This window comes from Protopterus annectens, chromosome 11.part0, assembly GCF_019279795.1.
Source record: "Protopterus annectens isolate FY-2018-M chromosome 11.part0, PAN1.0, whole genome shotgun sequence".
Taxonomy (NCBI): Eukaryota; Metazoa; Chordata; order Ceratodontiformes; family Protopteridae; genus Protopterus; species Protopterus annectens.
Window position 1 is genome coordinate 1,484,772,129 of NC_056745.1, and position 22,079 is coordinate 1,484,794,207.

Here is a 22,079-nt window from a genome sequence, read left to right on the forward strand (position 1 = left end):
ACTTCATGTCTCTATGTACTAACAAACAAGTTTAGCTAAGCATTTCATGGCATACAGGACTGGACAATGGAAGTCTCCAAAAATAGAAACAGTGAAATCAACAAGTTAGCACGCAGTAGCTATAAACTGAGCAAACATACAATGCTAAATTAACCAGAGCAGACCAATATGTAAAATAGTTTACCATGAACTAAACAATGCAGTATTAGCTTACAGCTGAGCAGAGGAGGTTTAAAAGGGGTTGCTTTAATGTTCTAGATAAAGACAACGAAGCATGAAAGGTAAGCATTCATACTAAGGTAGTGCTCAGAAGCTTAGTAAGGCAACTGCGAAGGAGCACGCTAATGTCTTCGATACTTGGATAGGAAGAAATACATTAAGCACATGTGGAGTAGCTGAGATAAAACACGCTACTAACTTCACACACTTCCGAGAGGTATTGGGTTACAAATATACTTTAATTGGGTGCTTGTCGCCAAGGATTGAATCCAAATGCAAGAATTTATGGAGTGGGTAGGGCGCGAGAACCAGCCCACAGAAAATAAACCAGTTCCCAGTCGGGCAATGCGGTCTAAATTCCCTACCGCTGTTCACAAACTAAAAACCAAATCATCATCAAGCAATGCGGTGTTCTTTCACAAATACCGACAGTAAAGTATAGTGGCAAGCTTGTTGCTTTGGAACACTACCTGGGTTTCATGATTTTTGGAAATTATTGTGACTGAGCTCATCAATGAAGTTTTAAGACTACCAGTTTCTCTGTTTTTTATTTTTTCCTCAACACCTATGTTGGTGAAAATGCAGATAAAAGCTTCAAACATTCTGAAGGCGAGAACCAGAACAACAAAAGGGTGCCACTGAAGACCAATAATCAACTTTATACAACTGCATCACAAATAAGACGGGGTTAGCAGATAACTCTAAAGGCAGTTCTGCTAAGAAAATCACTAAATCGTAGCAAGCTACTAGAATAGAATATCCTAAGGAAGTCCAAGATCATACAGCTAAAGCTGAAGTAACCATCTTCAAAAGTACTGATAAGAAAATTAAAACCTTTTAAATTAATTACAGCAGAAGCCACATAAAAACATCAGTAATGCAGTATCAAGTACATAATCTTTTTGTAGCTGCGTGTGCGCGCACAAACATACACAAGTATATAGTAAGCGTATATGGTTGCAGGCATCATGACAACATAGGAGAACCATGAAGGTCATCGATTACATTGCAAATGCACTGACTGACACTGCCAAACAAGTGAATGGTCACCCTTCAGAAAAAGCATTCCAAAAGTACCTTTAGTCTTTACTACAAACTGTTTCCCAACATTCCAAAAATACCTTTAGTCTTTACTACAAACCGTTTCCCAACATTCCAAAAGTACCTTTAGTCTTTACTACAAACCGTTTCCCAACATTCCAAAAGTACCTTTAGTCTTTACTACAAACTGTTTCCCAACATTCCAAAAGTACCTTTAGTCTTTACTACAAACGGTTTCCCAACATTCCAAAAGTACCTTTAGTCTTTACTACAAACGGTTTCCCAACATTCCAAAAGTACCTTTAGTCTTTACTACAAACCGTTTCCCAACATTCCAAAAGTACCTTTAGTCTTTACTACAAACCGTTTCCCAACATTCCAAAAGTACCTTTAGTCTTTACTACAAACGGTTTCCCAACATTCCAAAAGTACCTTTAGTCTTTACTACAAACGGTTTCCCAACATTCCAAAAGTACCTTTAGTCTTTACTACAAACGGTTTCCCAACATTCCAAAAGTACCTTTAGTCTTTACTACAAACTGTTTCCCAACATTCCAAAAGTACCTTTAGTCTTTACTACAAACTGTTTCCCAACATTCCAAAAGTACCTTTAGTCTTTACTACAAACTGTTTCCCAACATTCCAAAAGTACCTTTAGTCTTTACTACAAACGGTTTCCCAACATTCCAAAAGTACCTTTAGTCTTTACTACAAACTGTTTCCCAATTTGCTTGCATGCAACAATCACGAAAACTCAAAACAGAATTCAGAAACTTGCATGAACAGTGGTATTTTACTGTACAAAAAGATTGTTGAACACAAAAAGAAATTGTGAAACAAACTGATCACTCAGTGATACAAAACACATAATTTACACCCCAGCATGAGGCCTCACCCTTCCCCTTGCACCCTTCACTTTATATATACCAAATCTACAGTCACATAATCACTAGTAAAGGGAATTCATCAATACCATGCCACAGCCAACAGCGTGACAGTGGACAGGATACAACAACTTCACAGTAGACAGCCAACAGCGTGACAGTGGACAGGATACAACAACTTCACAGTCGACAGCACCGAATGTGATCAGACACAGATAAATGGCAGTAACTTAATTACTAAACATGGACATCAAGAAAACCACACAATTTCACCATGCAGTATCTTACCTGATCAAGTGAGAAGGTAGTGGACACTACACCGATAAGGACATTTAAAACATCTTTAACAAGATCAGATTCTGTAAGCAGCACCAAGCCAGGAAGAGGAAATAAGGTGCCATTAAGTATGTGCAACTCCCCTTCTCGAAATCTCAAGAATTTGTCAAAAGCTTCTCTCCCACCTTCAGTAAGGTAAGGCTCCTGTTTCCTTCCTGGAGGACTGTAAAAGATACATTTTAGAAAAACATTGCTAACGCATGAAACTACTGTAACACGAGAAAGCACCTTATTATAGCTGTTATATATACACGGGTGCTTTATACTACAACGCATGTTATAAAAATGATAACCAATGTTGCTTTTTTTTTAATCCTGTGGACAAAGTTTTGTCATTCTTCTTGAGTAAAATTTTGTCTCTGCATTTCTAGCTAAAAAGCACATGAACACAAGGCAAAGGCATCTGGGAACAGTAAAACAAGGGCTTTTGTACAGGAGAGCTGTAAGCATTATTCCCAGTAAATTCTTGCTGTGGCTAGCACCCACAACCCTCCTGGACATGGGCAGTCATTACTAAATATAATCCTGGGGAGTGACTAGAATATCTATGGTAATACATTTGGATGAAATGGTTAGGCTTGAAATGACCTCCGGGTTAATAGCATAGTAACCTCCTATGATCTTATCATCAGTCTCTGAATTCTCATCTGTGGAATCAGAATCCCTAGACCATTTCAAATGAGTCGACGTCCACAGAAAAGAAGACACAGAAAACTTGGCTTCAGGGTCATTAAGACATTAAACAGGCCCTGAGTAAACTCCTGCAATTCCCTTTGAGAATCCTTGGTGTATGTACAGAAGAATGCTTAGCCATCTGTTTTTTTCTTGGCAGGGAAGTTAACCCTAACAAACAAAACACCAAGAGGTTCCGAACCCTGATGGGATTCAATGACAGTACTCGGAACCTCTTCCCTGACCAGAATCTGCAGAATCCCTCTAGGGTCCTCCAAAATAATCAACTTCAGTTCCCCCTCACTGTCTGGAGTAGACACATGCAAAGCTTTAGAGGACGTGCAAAAGGAAGGATCCATGGTGGCCTATGAGAGGGTCTCGGCATAGGAATCCAACAGACACCAGATGGCCTACATAGCTATCACCTGCTTCTAAAGAAATGTATTGATTTTATTTATTTGCTTTTGTTGACCAGGAAAGTCCACTGGGCTGAAATAAGCCCATTTTCAGTGGAGGCCTGGGGAGAAAAGCTCCACAAATAAAGTACAATATAATAGACATTAGTTAAACAAGGATTTACAAAGAGTTAAAACATAAAACTCACTTGGAATGTTATACAATTATGTGGCTAAAGTTATGAAAACATTGTTTTTATTCTTTATGGCACAGTAAACAGGAAAAAAGAAAATCCGTACTATGGCAGAATACCCTGTCGTCCCACCTCCCAATTACCCTCGGTGTCCCTCAAGGCTCCATACTCGATCTACTCCTCTTGTCTATCTTTACAAACGACCTACACTCTTGGAATACCTCAAGCTACCTGTATCCAATATGCAGATGATTCCACATTAATATGCTCAGCCACTTCACCATCACAACTACAGTCCCTAACCCAAAACATGTTTAGCACAGTAGAGAAATGGCTCCTTCACCGATGTCTCATCCTGAGCCCAGAAAACAAAAATGCTATTATTCACTCACACCTGCAGAGCCTCCCCACTGAACTTCAATGTTACATCTACTAATGGTACTATCATATCTCCTGATTCTACCATAAAACTACTTGGGGTACTAACTGACAATAACCTTACCTTTGAGTCCCATATTAACAACACTATAAAAACAGTAAACAAAAAACTAGGTTCCCTCTATAGGATCAAACCCTTTCTGACCCCACTAGCCAGAACCACTATTGCCCGTACCCACTTAATCTCAACCCTTCTATACGCATCACCTAACTATACTAAACTATGTAAAAGCAATATGAACAAGCTTGCTATCGCCTACAATAATATTGCCAGATTTGCAACTGGGTCAACTTACAGAACCCATCACTGCAAAAATCTTAATCAACTAGGCTGGTTAGAGTTGTCAAATCTAATTCTACTGAACCAACTAATAGTGGCCCATAAGATACTGTATCAACCTTCAAATACTCCCATACTCACTAACCTAATCACCCCCTACAATAATACTCACTAACCTAATCACCCCCTACAGTAACCTAAAGACCCTGCGTTCATCAAATAAACTACTAGTTCAAATAAATGAAACCAACAATCTGACCAGCAACTCCGTGTTCTTTAACGCAGGGGGTAAAACCTGGAACACCCTCCCCAATCACCTAACCTCCCTATCCTCAGCTCCCCTATTTAAAACCAAACTTAAGCATACCTTAAATCACACTGGTTATGCCCCTGTGCTAACCCAGACTAACTACCACACTTGTCTCCTGACACTAATCTTCATACCAGCATGAGCTAGTTAATCCTTTACTAACAATAATGTGCGTATGACTTTACTGTTTAATAGTGTGCTTTCTGTTTACACATTTTTGTGTGTGACTTTACTGTTTAATAGTGTGCTTTTTGCTTACACATTTTTGTGTGTGACTTTACTGTTTAGTGTGCTGTGTGTGACTTTACTGTTTAATAGTGTGCTTTCTGTTTACACATTTTTGTGTGTGACTTTACTGTTTAATAGTGTGCTTTTTGCTTACACATTTTTGTGTGTGACTTTACTGTTTAGTGTGCTTTTTGTTTACATATTTTTGTGTGTGACTTTACTGTTTAATAGTGTGCTTTTTGCTTACACATTTTTGTGTGTGACTTTACTGTTTAATAGTGTGCTTTTTGTTTACATATTTGTGTGTGTGATTTTACTGTTTAATAGTGTGCTTTTTGTTGACACATTTTTGTGTGTGACTTTACTGTTTAATAGTGTGCTTTTTGTTTACATATTTTACACATTTTTGTGTGTGACTTTACTGTTTAGTGTGCTTTTTGTTTACATATTTTTGTGTGTGACTTTACTGTTTAATAGTGTGCTTTTTGTTTACATATTTTTACACATCTTTGTATCTACATCATAGCTGTCATATAATAGGACTCTTTTTTTACTCATATGAAAAAAGGCAATGAACTGTTATGATAGCCAAAACTTTGTAATGTACCTGTGTTTTGTAAATACTACTCTGAAGTGTGGAGCTTTTCTCCCCGGGCCTCCACTGAAAATGGACATATATCCAGTTGGACCAGGCCGGTCAACAAATGTAAAATAAAATAAATAGTTGAACAGACAAGACATACAAACTATGCAAATATAGTTTTACAAATATTCTTATACAAGGTGAAGATAAAATGAGCTAGGAGGTGCTTTTCATGGGTGACATTTAGGTTGGGACAATAATGAGAAGTGTACAGGGACTGATGGGGTCAATCTGGTTACAGAAGGGTGGGAGACAGTGCGTGAGGAGGGACTGATGGGGTCAATCTGGTTACAGAGGGGTGGGATGCAGTGCGTGAGGAGGAACTGATGGGGTCAATCTGGTTATAGAAGGGTGGGAGATGGTGCGTGAGGAGGGACTGATGGGGTCAATCTGGTTATAGAGGGGTTGGAGATGGTGCATGAGGGGGGATTGATGGGGGTCAATCTGGTTATAGAGGGGTGGGAGATGGTGCATGAGTAGGGATTAATGGGGTCAACCTGGTAATCAGGTTATAGAGCGCTGGGAGGCGGTGCGTGAGGAGGGGCTGATGGGGTCCAATCTGGTTACAGAGGGGTGGGAGACGGTGCGTGAGGAGGGACTGATGGGGTCAATCTGGTAATCTAGTTATAGAGGGGTGGGAGACGGTGCGTGAGGAGGGACTGATGGGGTCAATCTGATTATAGAGGGGTGGGAGACGGTGCGTGAGGAGGGACTGATGGGGTCAATCTGGTAATCAGGTTGCAGAGCGATGGGAGACGGTGCGTGAGGAGGGACTGATGGGGTCAATCTGGTAATCAGGTTATACAGTGTTGGGAGACTGTGTGTGAGGAAAACCACCGAGCAGAAAGATATTAGTGTAGACACTTTCTGAATAAGGAGGAACTACTAATGGTCCGGAGATCGGGTAGAAGTGCGTTCCAGAGTTTAGCTACAGTAAAAAAAAGAGTAGAGATTTTGACCAGCAAGGAGTTTTGGTCTTTTTACTTGGATAAGAGATTGATTTTCAGATACGAGATGCCTATTAGGTTGATAAGGAGTCAAAAGGGAAGCAAGAGTTGTGCATTCAAGAGGTTTATAGATAATATTGTGTGCTGTAGATAGTTGTATGTATGTGAGATGTTGTGGGTGTTCTAACCAGTTCAGGGATTGTAGTGAACAGCAATTATGGGATGAATATTTTGCATTAGTTACAAACTTGGCAATTTTGTTATAGCAGGTGTCTATGGGCTGCAGTTTTTTTAGAATGGGAATAACATAGGAGAGAAGGTAGAAGAAATGTTGATGCAAAAGTTTTTCTAGTGCAGTAAGTGTTTATGTCTATAAAGGGTGCCAAGTTTTTGGTGAGTTTTTTTAATGTTGTTGTGGACGTGCTGGTCAAATATTAAGTTTTCATCTATGGTAACGCCAAGTAGCTTGGTATAGGGAATTACCTCTATGGCAGTTTTGTTAAAAGAATTGAATATAAATTCAGATTTGTTAATAGTGGTGGTTTTATGGGGGGTGAAGAGCAGGAGCTTGGTTTTATTAGGGTTAAGGGCAAGCTTGACTGTTGGTCATCCCGATTTTGGTTGTGGAGAAAGGGTTTTGGGTCTTAGCCAGAACTTCTGATTCTGAGGTGGTGGAGCAGATGATTGTAGCATCATCTGTATATTGAACTACAGAACCATGAGAGAGAGCCGAGTGAAAGTCATTGACAATGCTGAAAAGAAGAGGCCCTGAGATGGACCCTTGGGAAACTCCAGTACAAGTAGAGAGGAAAGGCAAGAGGGGGTGTAGCCATTTGGCAGAATGTTGTCTGTAAGATTGTTGGTAAGCCAGTCAAGGACAGGAGTGGACATGCCCAGGTGTGAGAGCTTTGAAAGGAGGAGAGAATGGGAGATGGTATCAAAGGCCTTTGAGAGACCGAGGAAGAGTGCAGACACAAGTTTGCCTTCATTACATCATATCATGATTAACAGTGCTCAAGGACAGAATGTGTAGTGCTGTGTCCAGGCCAAAAATCATGTTGAGTAGTGGAAAGGAGTTGGTTTTGGATTAGATAATTCATAAGTTGGGTTTAAATACATTTTTTCATTATTTTGGAGATGGGAGATAGTATGGCTATAGGACAGAAATTCGAGATGTCGCTATTGTTGCCGCCTTTGTGTAGGGGGAAGATGTAGGCTTTTTCCCAGACGGAGGGTACATATGATTCTAGGATAAATCTGTTTATGAGAATACTAATGGGATAACTAATAATTCTAGTTGAAATTTGTAGATATTCAGGGGATAAGTTGTCTGGGCAGTGCTACCAGGTTGGAGCTTTAGCAGAAGTTTAGTTATGGTAGCGGTAGGAGTAGGAGAGAAAGAAAAAGGCTGTGAAGAAGAGTTTGTTGAGGAGTGCTGAGTTCGTATTGGGTTGTTATTGTGGCTAGTTTGATGAAAAATCGTAGCAAGTTTGGATATAGTCTCTATAAAGTAGGAATTGAAAAGTGAGGCTATTTCTGTTGGAGTTGTGTCAGGATTTGGGCATGGGCTGCTCTTGGTGCCAGGGTTTAAAAGAGTAGAGACAGAGTTGCAAAATTATTTGGGTTTTGGTTACAGTTGTTTTGGTGACAAAGGTAGTAGTGTTTTTTATCTTTAATAACTAGATGTTTTACTTGATTGCAGATCTGTTTATATAGCTGGAGGTCTAAGGAGTCTAAATGGAGGTCTAAATGTTTAGTGGAGGCTGGACAGCCAAAGAATCCAGCAGACTTCTTCGCCTTCTTACTTGATGGTACCTCTGGATTGATTGATTCTGCCATGCTACACTAGTCTAACGGTTTAAGCCTCTCGTTGTCTAGATAGATGGCCAGAGAAGACAACCAGCTTCTAAGAGTATCAGGCACAAATGCCTTCCAAATGCTGCAGGATGCATGGTCATGGGAAGCACCCAAACAAAAAAAAAAAACACTGTTCATGACGATTATTATGGGGAATCTGCCTTCCACACTGACATTTTTGCTTCTTGGATGAAATGAACTCCAGGTAACAAAAAGAGAACAAGACCAAAAGAAAAAAAGAAAAGAAACACCAAGGGGGCACTTATCTGATGGTTAGGTATTCAGCGCAGAAAAGGACATTCAGGTCCCAAGGAGGAGGAATAAGCTTCTTTGGGGGCCTAAGATGCAGGAATGATGGTGTTCAGACTAGTGGCAAAGTGTAACTGTCCACACATCACTTTTATGTCAAACATACTGAATGGGGAGCATGTGTGTGACATATGGCATATACAAGATCTAAAGGCTTTGGTATACTGGCTGGATGTTATGTTGGGCAATCCTTGGCAGGAGATCCCGACGAAGAATACTGCAAGAATGACACAGGAGGACATCAGGGAAAATGCTGCACATCATTTCTTGGTCCCCAGCATTTTAGGGTCATGGTGATGAAGATGACTCACAGGCATGCTTTAGGCACCCACCTGGGGATGGATAAAAACAAAGCTCTGATGCTAGCCCACTTTTACTGACCAGGAATTATGGAAAAGATTTCTGTACCTGTTATGTAGAGTAACAAAAGACTGCCCTCAACCCTAGATTAAAGATCCCATTGACTGCCCCCAACCCTAGATTAAAGATCCCATTGGTACAAAAGAGGTTAACAGTGGTACTCTGCAAAAAGATCACTGCAGACATTGCGTCTCCCCCCCCCTGGGCAAGTTCATTAATGGCTACCAATACATCTCAGTCATCCTGAACTATGATGCCTCAATCCCAAAGGCCTTTCCCCTTAGGAAGGCCAATTTCAAGACCACAATCAGGGCACTGGTTGTCCTGTTATGAAGAGTGGAGATACCCAGGGAAGTTTTGACAGACTACAGCACCTCATTAGAGTCCAAACTTATGAAGCATCTGTGCCAGGCCTTCTAAGTAAACAACGGAGGACATCAGTGTACCACCCACAAATGGACAGACAAGTAGAGAGGCTCAACAGAACCTTTTCATTTATATTTTGTCACCATCCATGTCCAATCATCAAGCTTCCCTCAGTCAGACTGGAACTCGTTCTTTCCCGGATGGTGGGGATCAATGCCTGATCCTTCAGAGCAAAAGCCATCTTTGTCAGTCGTCATTCAGTCAGCCATGCACGAGGGTTATTTGTGTCCTCATAGACATCATGACAATGAGAACAATTTACTAATTATCCAAACCTCCCACCATGGGCAGAGGGACATCTAAACCACATCACCCTGGGACCCCATAATGCCTTCCCTGTCATAAGTGCACATGCCCATTCACTTGTACATTAAAGGCTTGCTGGCCCAACACACTCCCCCACAAGTCACAGGCCTACCCTTCTTCTAAAGGGCTGCTACAACCCACCGTTGACTCTACCCTCTCCACCTCCAGGATAAGAACACCCATACTCCATGCCAGCTCTTGTTAGACACCCAAACAAGTGGTCAAATTTGGTTTGCATGGGTCACAATCATGGCTTTATTCTTCTATACCACTGGGCTGGCTGTGTTCAGCAAACCCTTAAAAATCCACGTTGTAGAAAACAGAAACTGACAGCTAAATCTAGGACCAATTATTATCTTGCATTATGTTTCTTTAAAAGACATTCCTCAAGACTCCATGGGCTTTATTTTTTTCTAGTTGTCATATGGGTGTTAACCCATGGGAGCTACTGGACAGTGAAAGAAACATTGGGGGAATGAGACCCCTTTTAGAAATGTAATACCTGCACTATTACATATAGTAAGGAAGCAAAAGGGAAAACCTTAAAATTGCCAACAAGGAGAATACAAGTGGAATGGTCATCACAGAGAACTTCATGTTGGGGACTGACTCCTGGTTCTAATCATCGATAGTGAAAATACATGTTTAAAAAGTGGCATGGTCCTTACAAGATCATATAGAAGCATCATTAAGTAAATTACAGTGTGATACAGGTAGGGAAAAGATGTTCTGAACAAATCCATCATATTACTGTATTAAAGCCCTGGAGAAGCAGACCGGTCAATACAGCTGGAGCAGTACTGAGCATAATCAGCCAGGGACCAGAAAAACAATCAACCCTAGCTCCCCAAGTAACTCAGGACAATACTCTCTTTAAGGCCAAAAACAGGAGGTCCAAGAATTCCTTTCAAGGAAGAAAGGATATGTTTTCAAACTTACTCAGACAAACCATTCTCATGAAGATGACTTCTGGAGAAAAGGTGAATCACAGCTTCAATCGCTACTAACTAGCTACTATATTCATCCCTGACATGAGTGTACTCCACTTTTGCTACTACTCAGCATCCCCTCTTTTCCCTCACCTGAATCCTGAATGTGTACTTGGTACACACTACACTTTCCTCCTTCGTATCTTCCACGTACTACTAAACCCAGACTTCTATCTGAAAAATATTCAGTCTTTGCAACTACTAACAGAAGACGTCAGTTTCATAGTGTTTAAATATTTGTCCGCTTATTCCACTGCCTCAGTTCAACTTTATGCTGTGCAAATGGCTCTCTAAGCAACTACATGTAAGTCATGAACAGTAGTCATTTTTTTCAATTGTATTTTGCTATATCTCAGTATATAATTCTACATTTGTTTTAAATAATCATGTTTGATTTTCTTGTATGTAATATGGAGCTTTTCTCCCCAGGCCTGAAAATGGGCTCCATGAGTCCAGTGGACCTCCCCGGTTATCAAACTGGAAGCAAATAAATAAATAATAAATAAAGTTCAAAAACAGGCCATGTAGGAGAAAATACAGATAATGCTCGAGGAATCCAGTAGTGAAATGAACAGCCCCATCATTTTGCTATCAAAACCAGACGGTGCCACCCTGTTCTGTAACTATTTTCAAAAAACTGAGCAGCACATCAAAGTTTGATACCTATCCCATTTCCTGGATGGACAAACTGGTGTTATGGCTGGGGAAGGCACGTCATCTCACACCTTAGAATTAACGAACGGGTATTGGCAAATCTATTTGTGGAAAGGCTCCAAAAAGAAAACAGTACTCTCCATGTAGAGGATCTTCTTTAGTACTGTAGATTACCCTTTGGTCTCCATGGGCTGCAGACATATTTCAAAGACTCATGGATAGGGTCTTGACACCCTACCAACATTATGCTGCAGCTTACCACGATAACACTGTAATTCATGCCAAACACTGGCATTCCCACCTCCAGAATGTACATGTATTACTGCAATCTTTAAAAAAAGTGGTTGTCACACTGAATTCCCCAAAGTGTAGGCTAGGCTAGGTATAACCAAAGCACACTTAGGGTACATTACAGGTCGAGGTCTAATCAAGACAAAAAGAAAAAAATTGAAGACCGACAGTAACAGCTGCTATCCCAAACCAAACAACATTTTTTTAGGACTTTCTAGTTATTATAGGAACTCGACACCACACTTCACTAAGGTAGCTCATCCTTTTACCCAACCTCACTAATGGTAGAGTATGTCACAAGATCAAGAGGACATAAGGCTTATGCAGTCTATTAAAGTGTCTCCTGATTTCCCCAAACCCTTTGTAAAGATACTGATTCCTCTGAAGTTGGACTAGGGAAACCTTGGCTTGTTATATAAGTATGAAGCTGAATAAAACAGTGAGTTATTATTCCACCACAGAGTGAAAATACCTAGCAGTTAAGTGGGCAGTAGGAACCCTGCAGTATTACACACCCCCTCCAGTGGCAGTGAGTTGTTATTCCACCACAGAGTGAGAATACCTAGCAGTTAAGTGGGCATTAGGAACCCTGCAGTATTACACACTCCCTCCAGTGGCTTCACTAGCAGAAGGGAAGCAACATCAACCTTACCTGAAGACCTTGACTAGATCTAGCACTGCCCTCGTGTGTACCATCACAATGTGAATGGGGTGTCCATGGCTCCCACACCTCCCTGCTGGCTCAAAGAAAATGGCTTCAAAGTAGGAGGTAATCTGTGATGCAGAGTAATGGTGCTGCTGGGAGGTCCCTGGCAGGAAATACTGACAGGTGGGTATAGAACTGCCAGGCAAATAAGATCTTGTGTAGCTGTAGATATGTTAGCTTTCATAAGTGTTAGGACTTAGGTGAGCTAGAAGAGATAGCTGGTCCTCAAAACCCTTACCTCATTCAGGTAATTAGGTCCATTATGAGAGGCAGCTACCTAGACAATCAGCTGTGATAACAATATGGCAAACGTTACAGAGACTAAGGGACTCAGTAAGAGTGCTCTGACTTAGTATAGAGAACCTGGAAAAAGAAAAGGGTACACCCACTACTGGAAGAGGAGTACCTTGTGAAAGCAAAATGACTGGGAACTACATTTTCCAACAGAACAGGTGAGCTTAGTGATGAGCGCTGCTTGCCATCAGACATCCTCACTGCACTACAGACAGTTTGGTAAAATTATTAATGTCTGCATCTACATCAGCAGCAACAGACTTTGTGTTACTCACCTTATTTTCTAGTGGTGCCTGCCTAAGCAAGTAGTAAGAGGCTTTGCTTTAATCATTTAAGTTCTTGTGTTTAAAGACTGTCCACAGCAAGTGTCACTGTACTGTCTGCATGTTATACATTTCCACCAGAGACTGCACTGGGCACTGTTACAGGAGACGTGGCAGGCCTTGGGCATAGGCCAACGAGATGGCTGCCTAGGGTGCCACTCTAGTAAGGGCGTTTTCCCAGTATTTGTTCATTTTTTGTAGTAAAGAAAGTTTCTTTAAAATGTGTTTAATGAAAACAGGAAAACCTGAAGAGTAACAAAACCTGTAAGAAAAATGAAGAAAAAATAAAGTAATGTGGATGGTGTATGTAGACCAAGATGGGGGCTCTGAGTGTGTGGGGGAGTGCTGTGGAGCCCTTTTGGCTAGGGCACCAGTTGACAAAAGGCTGGCCCGGACAGCAGAGGTTTTATCCAAGAGCTGATATTTTGTCTACAGCTTTTCATTGCTGCTTATTTCTCTTCCTCATTTGACATGCAGTATCTGTTGGGGGGAAAACAGGACAAAAAAAAAAAAAGTCTGAACTTGTTTGTAAATTCTGTTGTTTTAAGTTTATGTAAAAGGAGAAAAAACGTTTAGCTGCCGGATCCACAGCAGTGGAAGGAAACAACGAGAAACTATCATTTTGTTTCTGTGAAGTTATCTGTTGCCACTGTAGAAAGAGAGACTTGACAAAGTAGGACATTTATGTTTCTGTGCATTGTTACTGGTTTCTGCAGCTGCAAAGAAAGCAAGAAAATGATTTTATTTTGAGCTGCTACCTGCTCATAATGCTGCTAAACAAAAGGAAAGCTGATACTTAAGACATGGTTAAAATATCTCCTCACCATTAAAAAGACTATAGAGTAGTGAGCATATCTGGAGCCATTCAAGTTACAAAAGAGAAAAGAACTTAAGATTTTTTCCAGAGGAATTGTTTTCCCCTTGCAATAAAATTCCAAATTTAAGCCTGAACAACTAAGTGTTTCTGTTAATCTGTTTATGTTTCTTTAAGAACAAAGATATTTGGCTGTATAAATATCAGCAGATTTGCTTAATGAGCTGTTGAATGTAATATAAAAAGAGGGCTGAGAGACCGGCTCAAAAGTATTCGGAGTATTTTGGAGACGTGGTGGTGGTGAGGGGGACAGACATGGAGTCATTTTTTGGAATGCAACGAGTTGGGGAGTATACAGAAGTACTGGGATAATAAAGGAGAATGGATTAACAGAAAATATGTTGGCAAAAAAGTACTTCTTGGTTATGGAGAAGGAATACCACATAACAGGATACTCCTAATTATTACACTGGCAAAAAAAGCAGTAACAAAAAATAACAGAAGGAGGAGTCCTCTGAGGAGGGAAAAGTAGAAGAGTTAATGAGGAGCCTGCTAGACGAAGAAAGAAGGAATTATGTAGAGTTAAAGAAAGAAAGGATGGATATTTGAAGACAGAGAGAAACTAGACTGTGCAAATTTATTTTCATAGGTAGGTAACTAGGCTATTGGCCCTAGGGCCTACACAAACCTAGCCAAAACGGTACCCTGGCTTTCGCCACCCAAGAAAATTATTTTCCTGTGCCCCTGCCGAGCAGAGCCACAGAAGTGATCCCCGGGGTGAATTTCCCATCTCCCATTCAATCATCAAGATTTTTCTTGGAGTGCTAATGAGGAGCTTTGTTTGACATACATAGGTAGTCTGTTCCAGAGTATGGGAAATCTCTGAGACAGGAATCTATCCCTCCAGCATGTCCTGTTTATTGTGGTGCCAAGGTTGAGTCCCTAGAGCATGTAGCTCAGAGGGATTGAGATTTCTTTAAGGTGAGCATGTCCAACTTATTTATTTTACATTTGTTGACCAGGTGAGTCCGACTGTATACATTGTCCATTTTCAGTGGAGGCCCAGGAAGAAAAGCTCCACAGACTAAGAACAAACAAGTTTGAGATTTCTAAATAGCAAGCAAGCATTCAGAGGTAAACACATGATTTAACAAGATTCCATAGTTTTTAAAGTTACAAAGTACAATATTCCTCGGTAGTCGCAAGTTTTAACAAAGTTCCATAGCTTATAAGTTAAAGTAAAGTAGTACTTAGAATGTATTGGTTTCCAGTAATAACACTGATTGAGGCAAATGTAAGTAAGAAGGGGTTGGGAGAGGATGTTAGGGTTAGCTTTGTGAGATGTGGGTGGGTTTGAAGTTGGAATGTGCATAATTATGGACTGTTGGTGTTCGCAGGTGAGGCACTATACGGAGGAGTCACGACTCTTCTTCAAGAGATAGAAGTGAAAGGGAGCACGAGTGTGGCTCAGAGGGTGTGTGTGATATGGGTCAACCTGGTGGGTAGCAGGGGCATAGCCATGTGAGTTTTAGGTGTTCTTTTAGTAGTTTTTTGAATGTAACCATTGACCTGGCTGCGGTAATAGCAGAAGGTAATGAGTTCCAAATTTTACCTATGTAGTTAGGGAAGAGGGAGTCACCTACTATGTTATTGCTTTTGGTCACCTTGATTAGTCTTATCACTAGAGCGAAGTTGTCTGGTATTAGCTTGTAGTTTATGTAGATTAGATGGTGCTGGGGGGTTTCATGTGGTATTAGTTTGTAGTTTAAGTAGATTAGATGGTGCTGGGGTTTGTTCAGGAAGTAGCAGGAGTTTATGGGCAAAAGAAAGCTGATGGAATGAGAAGAGACTGGGAATTCAAGCCAATTAAGTTGATTTAGTGAATGACAGTGGTGGGCACGGAAGGGGGCACCAGTAGCAAATTTGGCAATTTGATTGTAGCAAATGTTAAGCTTGGCCATTTCAATTTTGAGTAGGTTGCGAATGATGGGAGCAGCACAGAATTCTGTGCAGAGGAGGTGGGTTTGAGCTATGGTTATTCTAGCAGGTTGGGTTAGAAATGGTTTGTTTTTATAAAGACTGCCCAGTTTTTTGTGAATGTTTTTAATAGTTTGATTCACAATGTTCAACACCGGAAGTATACCCCTCACTGGTGAGATCAGATCATAAACTAATCTCGCTGGAGGTCCTCATCCCGCCCCCACCTGAAATAAAAAAAAACACAGTGAAAAACTTCTCAAAAGCCGACTTCACACTTCTAAAAACTAGTGTGGTCTTCTTTAAGGCCCCTGAGCCAGTGGTTAACATTACTCAAACCGCTGAATCACTTACAAATGCCTTCTACCAGCACCTACAGGACTGCATGGATCAGGCAATCCCAAACAAAACTAAGACTCTTTGTACCAAAGGCAAGCGTCCAGCCTGGTGGACCCCAGCAATAAACAAGCTCTACAACAAAAGGAGGAAGCTACTACAAGATAGAGCAAAATCCTTGAAAGGTAAGACACCTTTGATTATTATAAGTAAAAAACTAAGAGCTCTCATAAAATCATCCAAGGCAAATTTTGAGAGAAAAATCGCCAAGGACTCAAAAGACAATCATAAGGCCTTCTTTAGCTATGTTAGAAACCTAGGAGGAAACTCCCAGATATGCTCAGAATTAGTTCAAAATGATGTGAAGATTACTGAACCTACACACATTGCCAACATACTGGCTGACAGGTTCAGTGCAAACTTCTCCACCTCCCCAAAAGGAGAGATATCTATATCAGAGGATTGTAGCCCCCAAACATCTCCAACGCCCAGGTGAGAACTGCTCTCCAAGGCAAAAAACAGCATCCATGGGACCGGATGGTGTCCCCGGCTGTGTGCTCCATGAACTCAATGAGGAATTAAACCCGCAGTTAGGACAGCTGTTTAATCTTAGCCTCACCTCGGGATACGTACCCAAGGAGTGGCGCCTGGCGACTGTGGTCCCACTTCACAAGGGTGGTGCCTCCACTGACCCTGGAAATTACCGTCCCATTAGCTTGACAAGCCTTATCTGCAAAGCCATGGAGAGGATCATAATGGAACTCATAAATAAAGACATAGGGAACTTGCAGACTTTGGATCCAACAGTTTGGCTTTGTCAAAGGCAGATCATGCCTTTTAAACTTGGTTGACTTTTCGAGACAGTCACCAAGGCCATTGATGAGGAAAGGCAGTCCATACAGCCTACCTCGACCTGGCAAAGGCCTTGACACAATACCCCACTCAGGTATCATCGAAAAACTCATCAGCTTGAATGTAAACCCATACATCACAAGATGGGTTGCAAACTGGCTAAGTGACAGAACCCACAGGGTCAGAGTTGCTGGAGCCATGTCAGACTCAAAGCCTGTTACAAGTGGTGTCCCACAGGGCTCAGTCCTGGGTCCACTCTTGTTCGGCATCTACTTTTCTGAAGTACAAGCAAACACAGGAGGGTTATGGCTGACAAAGTTTGCAGATGACTGCAAACTGGGCGCCATAGTCGAAAACACATCTGACACAGATATCCTTCAGAAGGGCCTCGCAGAAACGGATAACTGGTGCCAGAGCCATGGCCTAAAGTTAAACGCCAAGAAATGCATAGTCATACCCTTCGGGAAAAACAAGGTTACCCCTAGCTACCATATAGTTGGCAATCCACTGAGCACAGAAGAAGTCATCAGGGATCTGGGGACCCAGGTTGACAATAGCCTTTCGTTTGACACTCATGTTGCTAAAGTAGTTAGGAAAACCTTCTACATTGCCCACCTGATCATGAAGGGATTCACATCTAGATCAAGGGAGGTCATAGTCCCCCTGTACTCATCACTCATTAGACCTATGATCGAGTACAATGCCCCATTCGGAATGTATCTGACTCGACACCTGCAGCAGCTGGAAAGGCCCCAAAAGTTCCTCACCAAAAGGATAAAGGGTCTCAAAAATACGTCTTATGCTGCCCGACTGAAAGAACTCCAGCTCTATTCAGTCTCATACCGCTTGCTCAGAGGTGACCTGTGCCTGACATATAAGGCCATGTCAAACCCAGACTTGATGAATATGCTTCACCTCACAAATCTAGATCCTCAGAACCACAAGGGCGGAGACTTAAACCTTGACACGGTTATTAATAGAACGTGCTGGGGGGACAGATTCATCACCCAGAGACTCCCTATGCTGTGGAACAAAATCCCGGTACATGTGAGGCAGAGCACCTCGCTGGCCTTGTTCAAGAGGAATCTTGACCAATGGATGGGAGATCACAGATATACCCCAGGGATTACTTCAGTGTCACTGCTTGACAGAGGCACAGCAAAATAATAGGCATAGTTTTATTCAAACTAAAGGGGTGGCGAAAGCCACATAACTATGGGCTAGGCTTATAAATGCCCTTGGGCAGATAGCCTAGTATGAACCTATGAACCTATGATTTATATGTAGATCAAACTTGAGGTGGGTGTCGATGGTCACTTCTAGCAGTTTAGTATGAGTGTCTGGAGAGATGACAGTCCCATCTCTGGACACAATATTGAATGTGTTGGGCAATGACGTGGATTTGTTTGGTTTAAATAGGAACAATGTGGTCTTTTTGGGATTAAGTAATAGGTTTTTGGTAAGAAACCAGGTTTCTGTAATTTGAAAGGCTTTTTGGGTAATGGAGAGGAGTTCGTGTGGGTCGTTGGCTGAGCAGACTAATGCTGAGTCATCAGCATATTGTATAACAGTTGCATCTTGGCATATGCTGTGGAGATCATTAATGAATACAGAGAATAGAATTATATACTATAGCATTTTTTACTTTTAATTTGAAGGTATTGTACATATATATATATATATATGTGTTTTACCTAAAAATTTTTAAGCTATATTCCTCATATTACATTCTTTATATATACATTTTTATATTATATATTTTTATGAAATGGTGTATTTAATGATTCTATTGTTCATATTCATACATAATTATTTCAACTAGGATTTATTACTTATAAAATGATTCCTTTTACTATATACAACTAAAATGGTTAATTTATTAGCATACATATTAGCTACCTATATTTCAACATATATACATATAGTTTTTTGTAGCTAAAAGCATAAATTGGTTTGTTGGTTTAAATGAATGTTTTTACTACATAGATTTTTACTATTTTCTGTTCTATATCATATACTGACGCCTCTTATATTTTTTACAAAATTATATAGATTTATGTCTTTGTGTCTTTTTCCATATTTATATATTGATTTTGATTTAATTAGATACATATACTAAAAAGGATCAAGTATATAATTCTTCTTTGAATATACAGTTGTATTTTATAGAGCTATACACCTTTTAGCCATTTTGGCTATTTTAATAGATTTATTGATATCCATTAAATTGATATTTGTTAAGCCTAATGTTTGTTATATAAAAGTTTGTTATATAAAAGTGATGTTTTTTAATGTAAAAGTAGATCTGAAGAAGCGTACTGGGTCAGGTACGCGAAAGCGCTTATCCATTTTGTTCTGTTTTAATAAAAGAAGGTTTTATAGCATCGTGGTGGTCTTCGATCTGGTGTTTTTATCTATCTGCATTTGTACCGTTTATTACAGAGGAGACCTTTGGAAGTTTAGCTGACTTGGTGTTTCTTTGGAGAATAGAAGGGGTCCCAGAATGGACCCTTGTGGGACTCCTGTGGTAATAGGTGGCAGTGAGGATAGGTTGTTGTCCCATCAAACTGCTTATTGTCTACCATGTAGATAGTTTTGGAACCAGGCTAGTGAGTGATCACCAAGGCCAAGATTAGTAAGCGAGTGGAGTAGTTTCGGATGGTTGACCATATCAAAGGCTTATGACAGGTCCAAGAATATGGCAGATGTTAGTTTACCTAGGTTCCTGTTTTGGTTGATGAGGTCTGTAAAGGAAAGAAGGGCTGTGGTTGTACTGTGGTAAGGGCAGAATCCATTCTGGGTAGGAGAGAGAAGTTGATTATTTAGTAGGTATTGCATAAGTTGGTAATGTACACATTTTTCAAGAATTTTTGCTAGTGGGGACAGGATGGCAATATGGCGATAGTTGGTGAGGTCAGTGGATGTTCCAACTTTATGTAAAGGGATGATGTAGGAGGTTTTCCAGATTGGTGATATGGCGTTTTCTGACATAGTTCTGTTAAGCAGAATACAGATTGGGTAGGCAAGTTCATTAGCAGCCAACTGGAGGTATTCAGCTGGGATCTCATCTGCTGCTAGGGTAGTAGGTTTACATTTGGATAGTAATTGTTTGACATCATTGGTAGGGAGGCGTTGGAAATGGAAGGTAGTCTTGGGACTGACTGCAGGTTTGGAGATGTTGGTAGCAGTAGTGAGTTGTTGCTGAACTAGTTTAGAGATGGTTTCTATGAAGTATTTGTTGAATGAATCAGGTATGTCTGTGATTTCGCATGTGGAGGTTGGCGATGGGGTGGAGGGTTTGCCAGGGTGAAGTAGTTTGTTTATTCCTGCCCTGAAAGTTTTGGGGGTTGCTTTGGTGCCCGTTTTGCAGATGTAGGAAATAATTATTTTTATCCTAGAGAATATTTTTTTTGGTTACATTAAAGATGTAAGGAGAAAAAAGCATGGAAAACTGTACCTAGGCAAGACGCACAATAGGGAGAAGACTTTAGAAACACACTCAATAATGGCACCATAAACTGTAAAAAGCTTTGAGCAAAACTGAAAAGATGGTAACTGCTAAGATGAGGGAAAGAGGCATACCTACATTACTAATGAACGACAATGTATTGAAGAGGCATACCCAAAGTATTAATGAATGATAACATAGTGAAGAGGCATACCCAAAGTATTAATGGACGATAATATAGTGAAGAGGCATACCCAAAGTATTAATGAATGATAACATAGTGAAGAGACATACCCAAAGTATTAATGAATGATAACATAGTGAAGAGACATACCCAAAGTATTAATGAATGATAACATAGTGAAGAGACATACACAAAGTATTAATGAATAATAACATAGTGAAGAGACGTACCCAAAGTATTAATGGGCGATAATATAGTGAAGAGGCATACCCAAAGTATTAATGAATGATAACATAGTGAAGAGACATACCCAAAGTATTAATGGAAGATAATATAGTGAAGAGGCATACCCAAAGTATTAATGAATGATAACTTATTGAAGAGGCATACCTAAAGTATTAATGAACGATTGGGTATGCCTCTTCAATATGTTATCATTCATTAATAATTTAGGTATGCCTCTTCAATATGTCATCGTTCATTGATACTTTAGGTATGCCGCCTCTTCAATACATTATTGTTCATTTACACTTTGGGTATGCCTCTTCAATACGTTAAGTATTAATGAATGATAAGGTATTGAAGAGGCACACCCAAAGTATTAATGAACGATAATGAGGCATACCCAAAGTATTAATGAATGATAATGTATGGAAGAGGCACACCCAAAGTATTAATGAACGATAACATGCTGAAGAGGTATACCCAAAGTATTAATAGACGATAACATGCTGAAGAGGCATACCCAAAGTATTAATGAATAATAACCTACTGAAGAGGTATACCCAAAGTATTAATGAACGATAACATACTGAAGAGGAATATCCAAAGTATTAATGAACGATAACATACTGAAGAGGTATACCCAAAGTATTAATAAATAATAACCTACTGAAGAGTCATACCCAAAGTATTAATGAACGATAACATACTGAAGAGGTATACCCAAAGTATTAATGAACGATAACATACTGAAGAGGTATACCCAAAGTATTAATAAATAATAACCTACTGAAGAGCCCCACCACTTTAGATAATGCAGAGCTGTGCACTAAGAAGGTGGAGCACATATGAGTGGCTGAAAATAAAGGTGAAGGTTATAAAAGAGGAAGAAGAACAGGGGAGTACAAGGCATGCTAAATGGGATACAGAACAACACTACATAAACAGTGCGACAAGTAAGGCAGCTGAGGTGCAAGAAGGCAGAAGAGGGTGTCTTACTGAACCTATTTAAAGGCAGTATAATTATCTCATTCAAGCTTATAGCACTTTTTCGTATACTTCCAGTTCACACCCATAGCCCCTTATGGCATCCACACCTTTGTTGTGTCTGGCTTCTTTAACTAAGTGACTTCTCAGCTACTTA

At 40.3% G+C, this 22,079-nt stretch overlaps 1 protein-coding gene across 1 annotated transcript in view; it reads right to left on the reverse strand.

Annotated features, from left to right (window-relative positions):
* Positions 1-22,079, reverse strand: part of TUBGCP6 (tubulin gamma complex associated protein 6) — a 1,304,734-nt gene that overhangs the window by 1,231,386 nt on the left and 51,269 nt on the right. Inside the window, exon 3 of the mRNA XM_044088793.1 lies at positions 2,433-2,643. Within this exon, the coding sequence (XP_043944728.1) occupies positions 2,433-2,643 (211 nt within the window). The remainder of the gene's footprint in view (positions 1-2,432; positions 2,644-22,079) is intronic.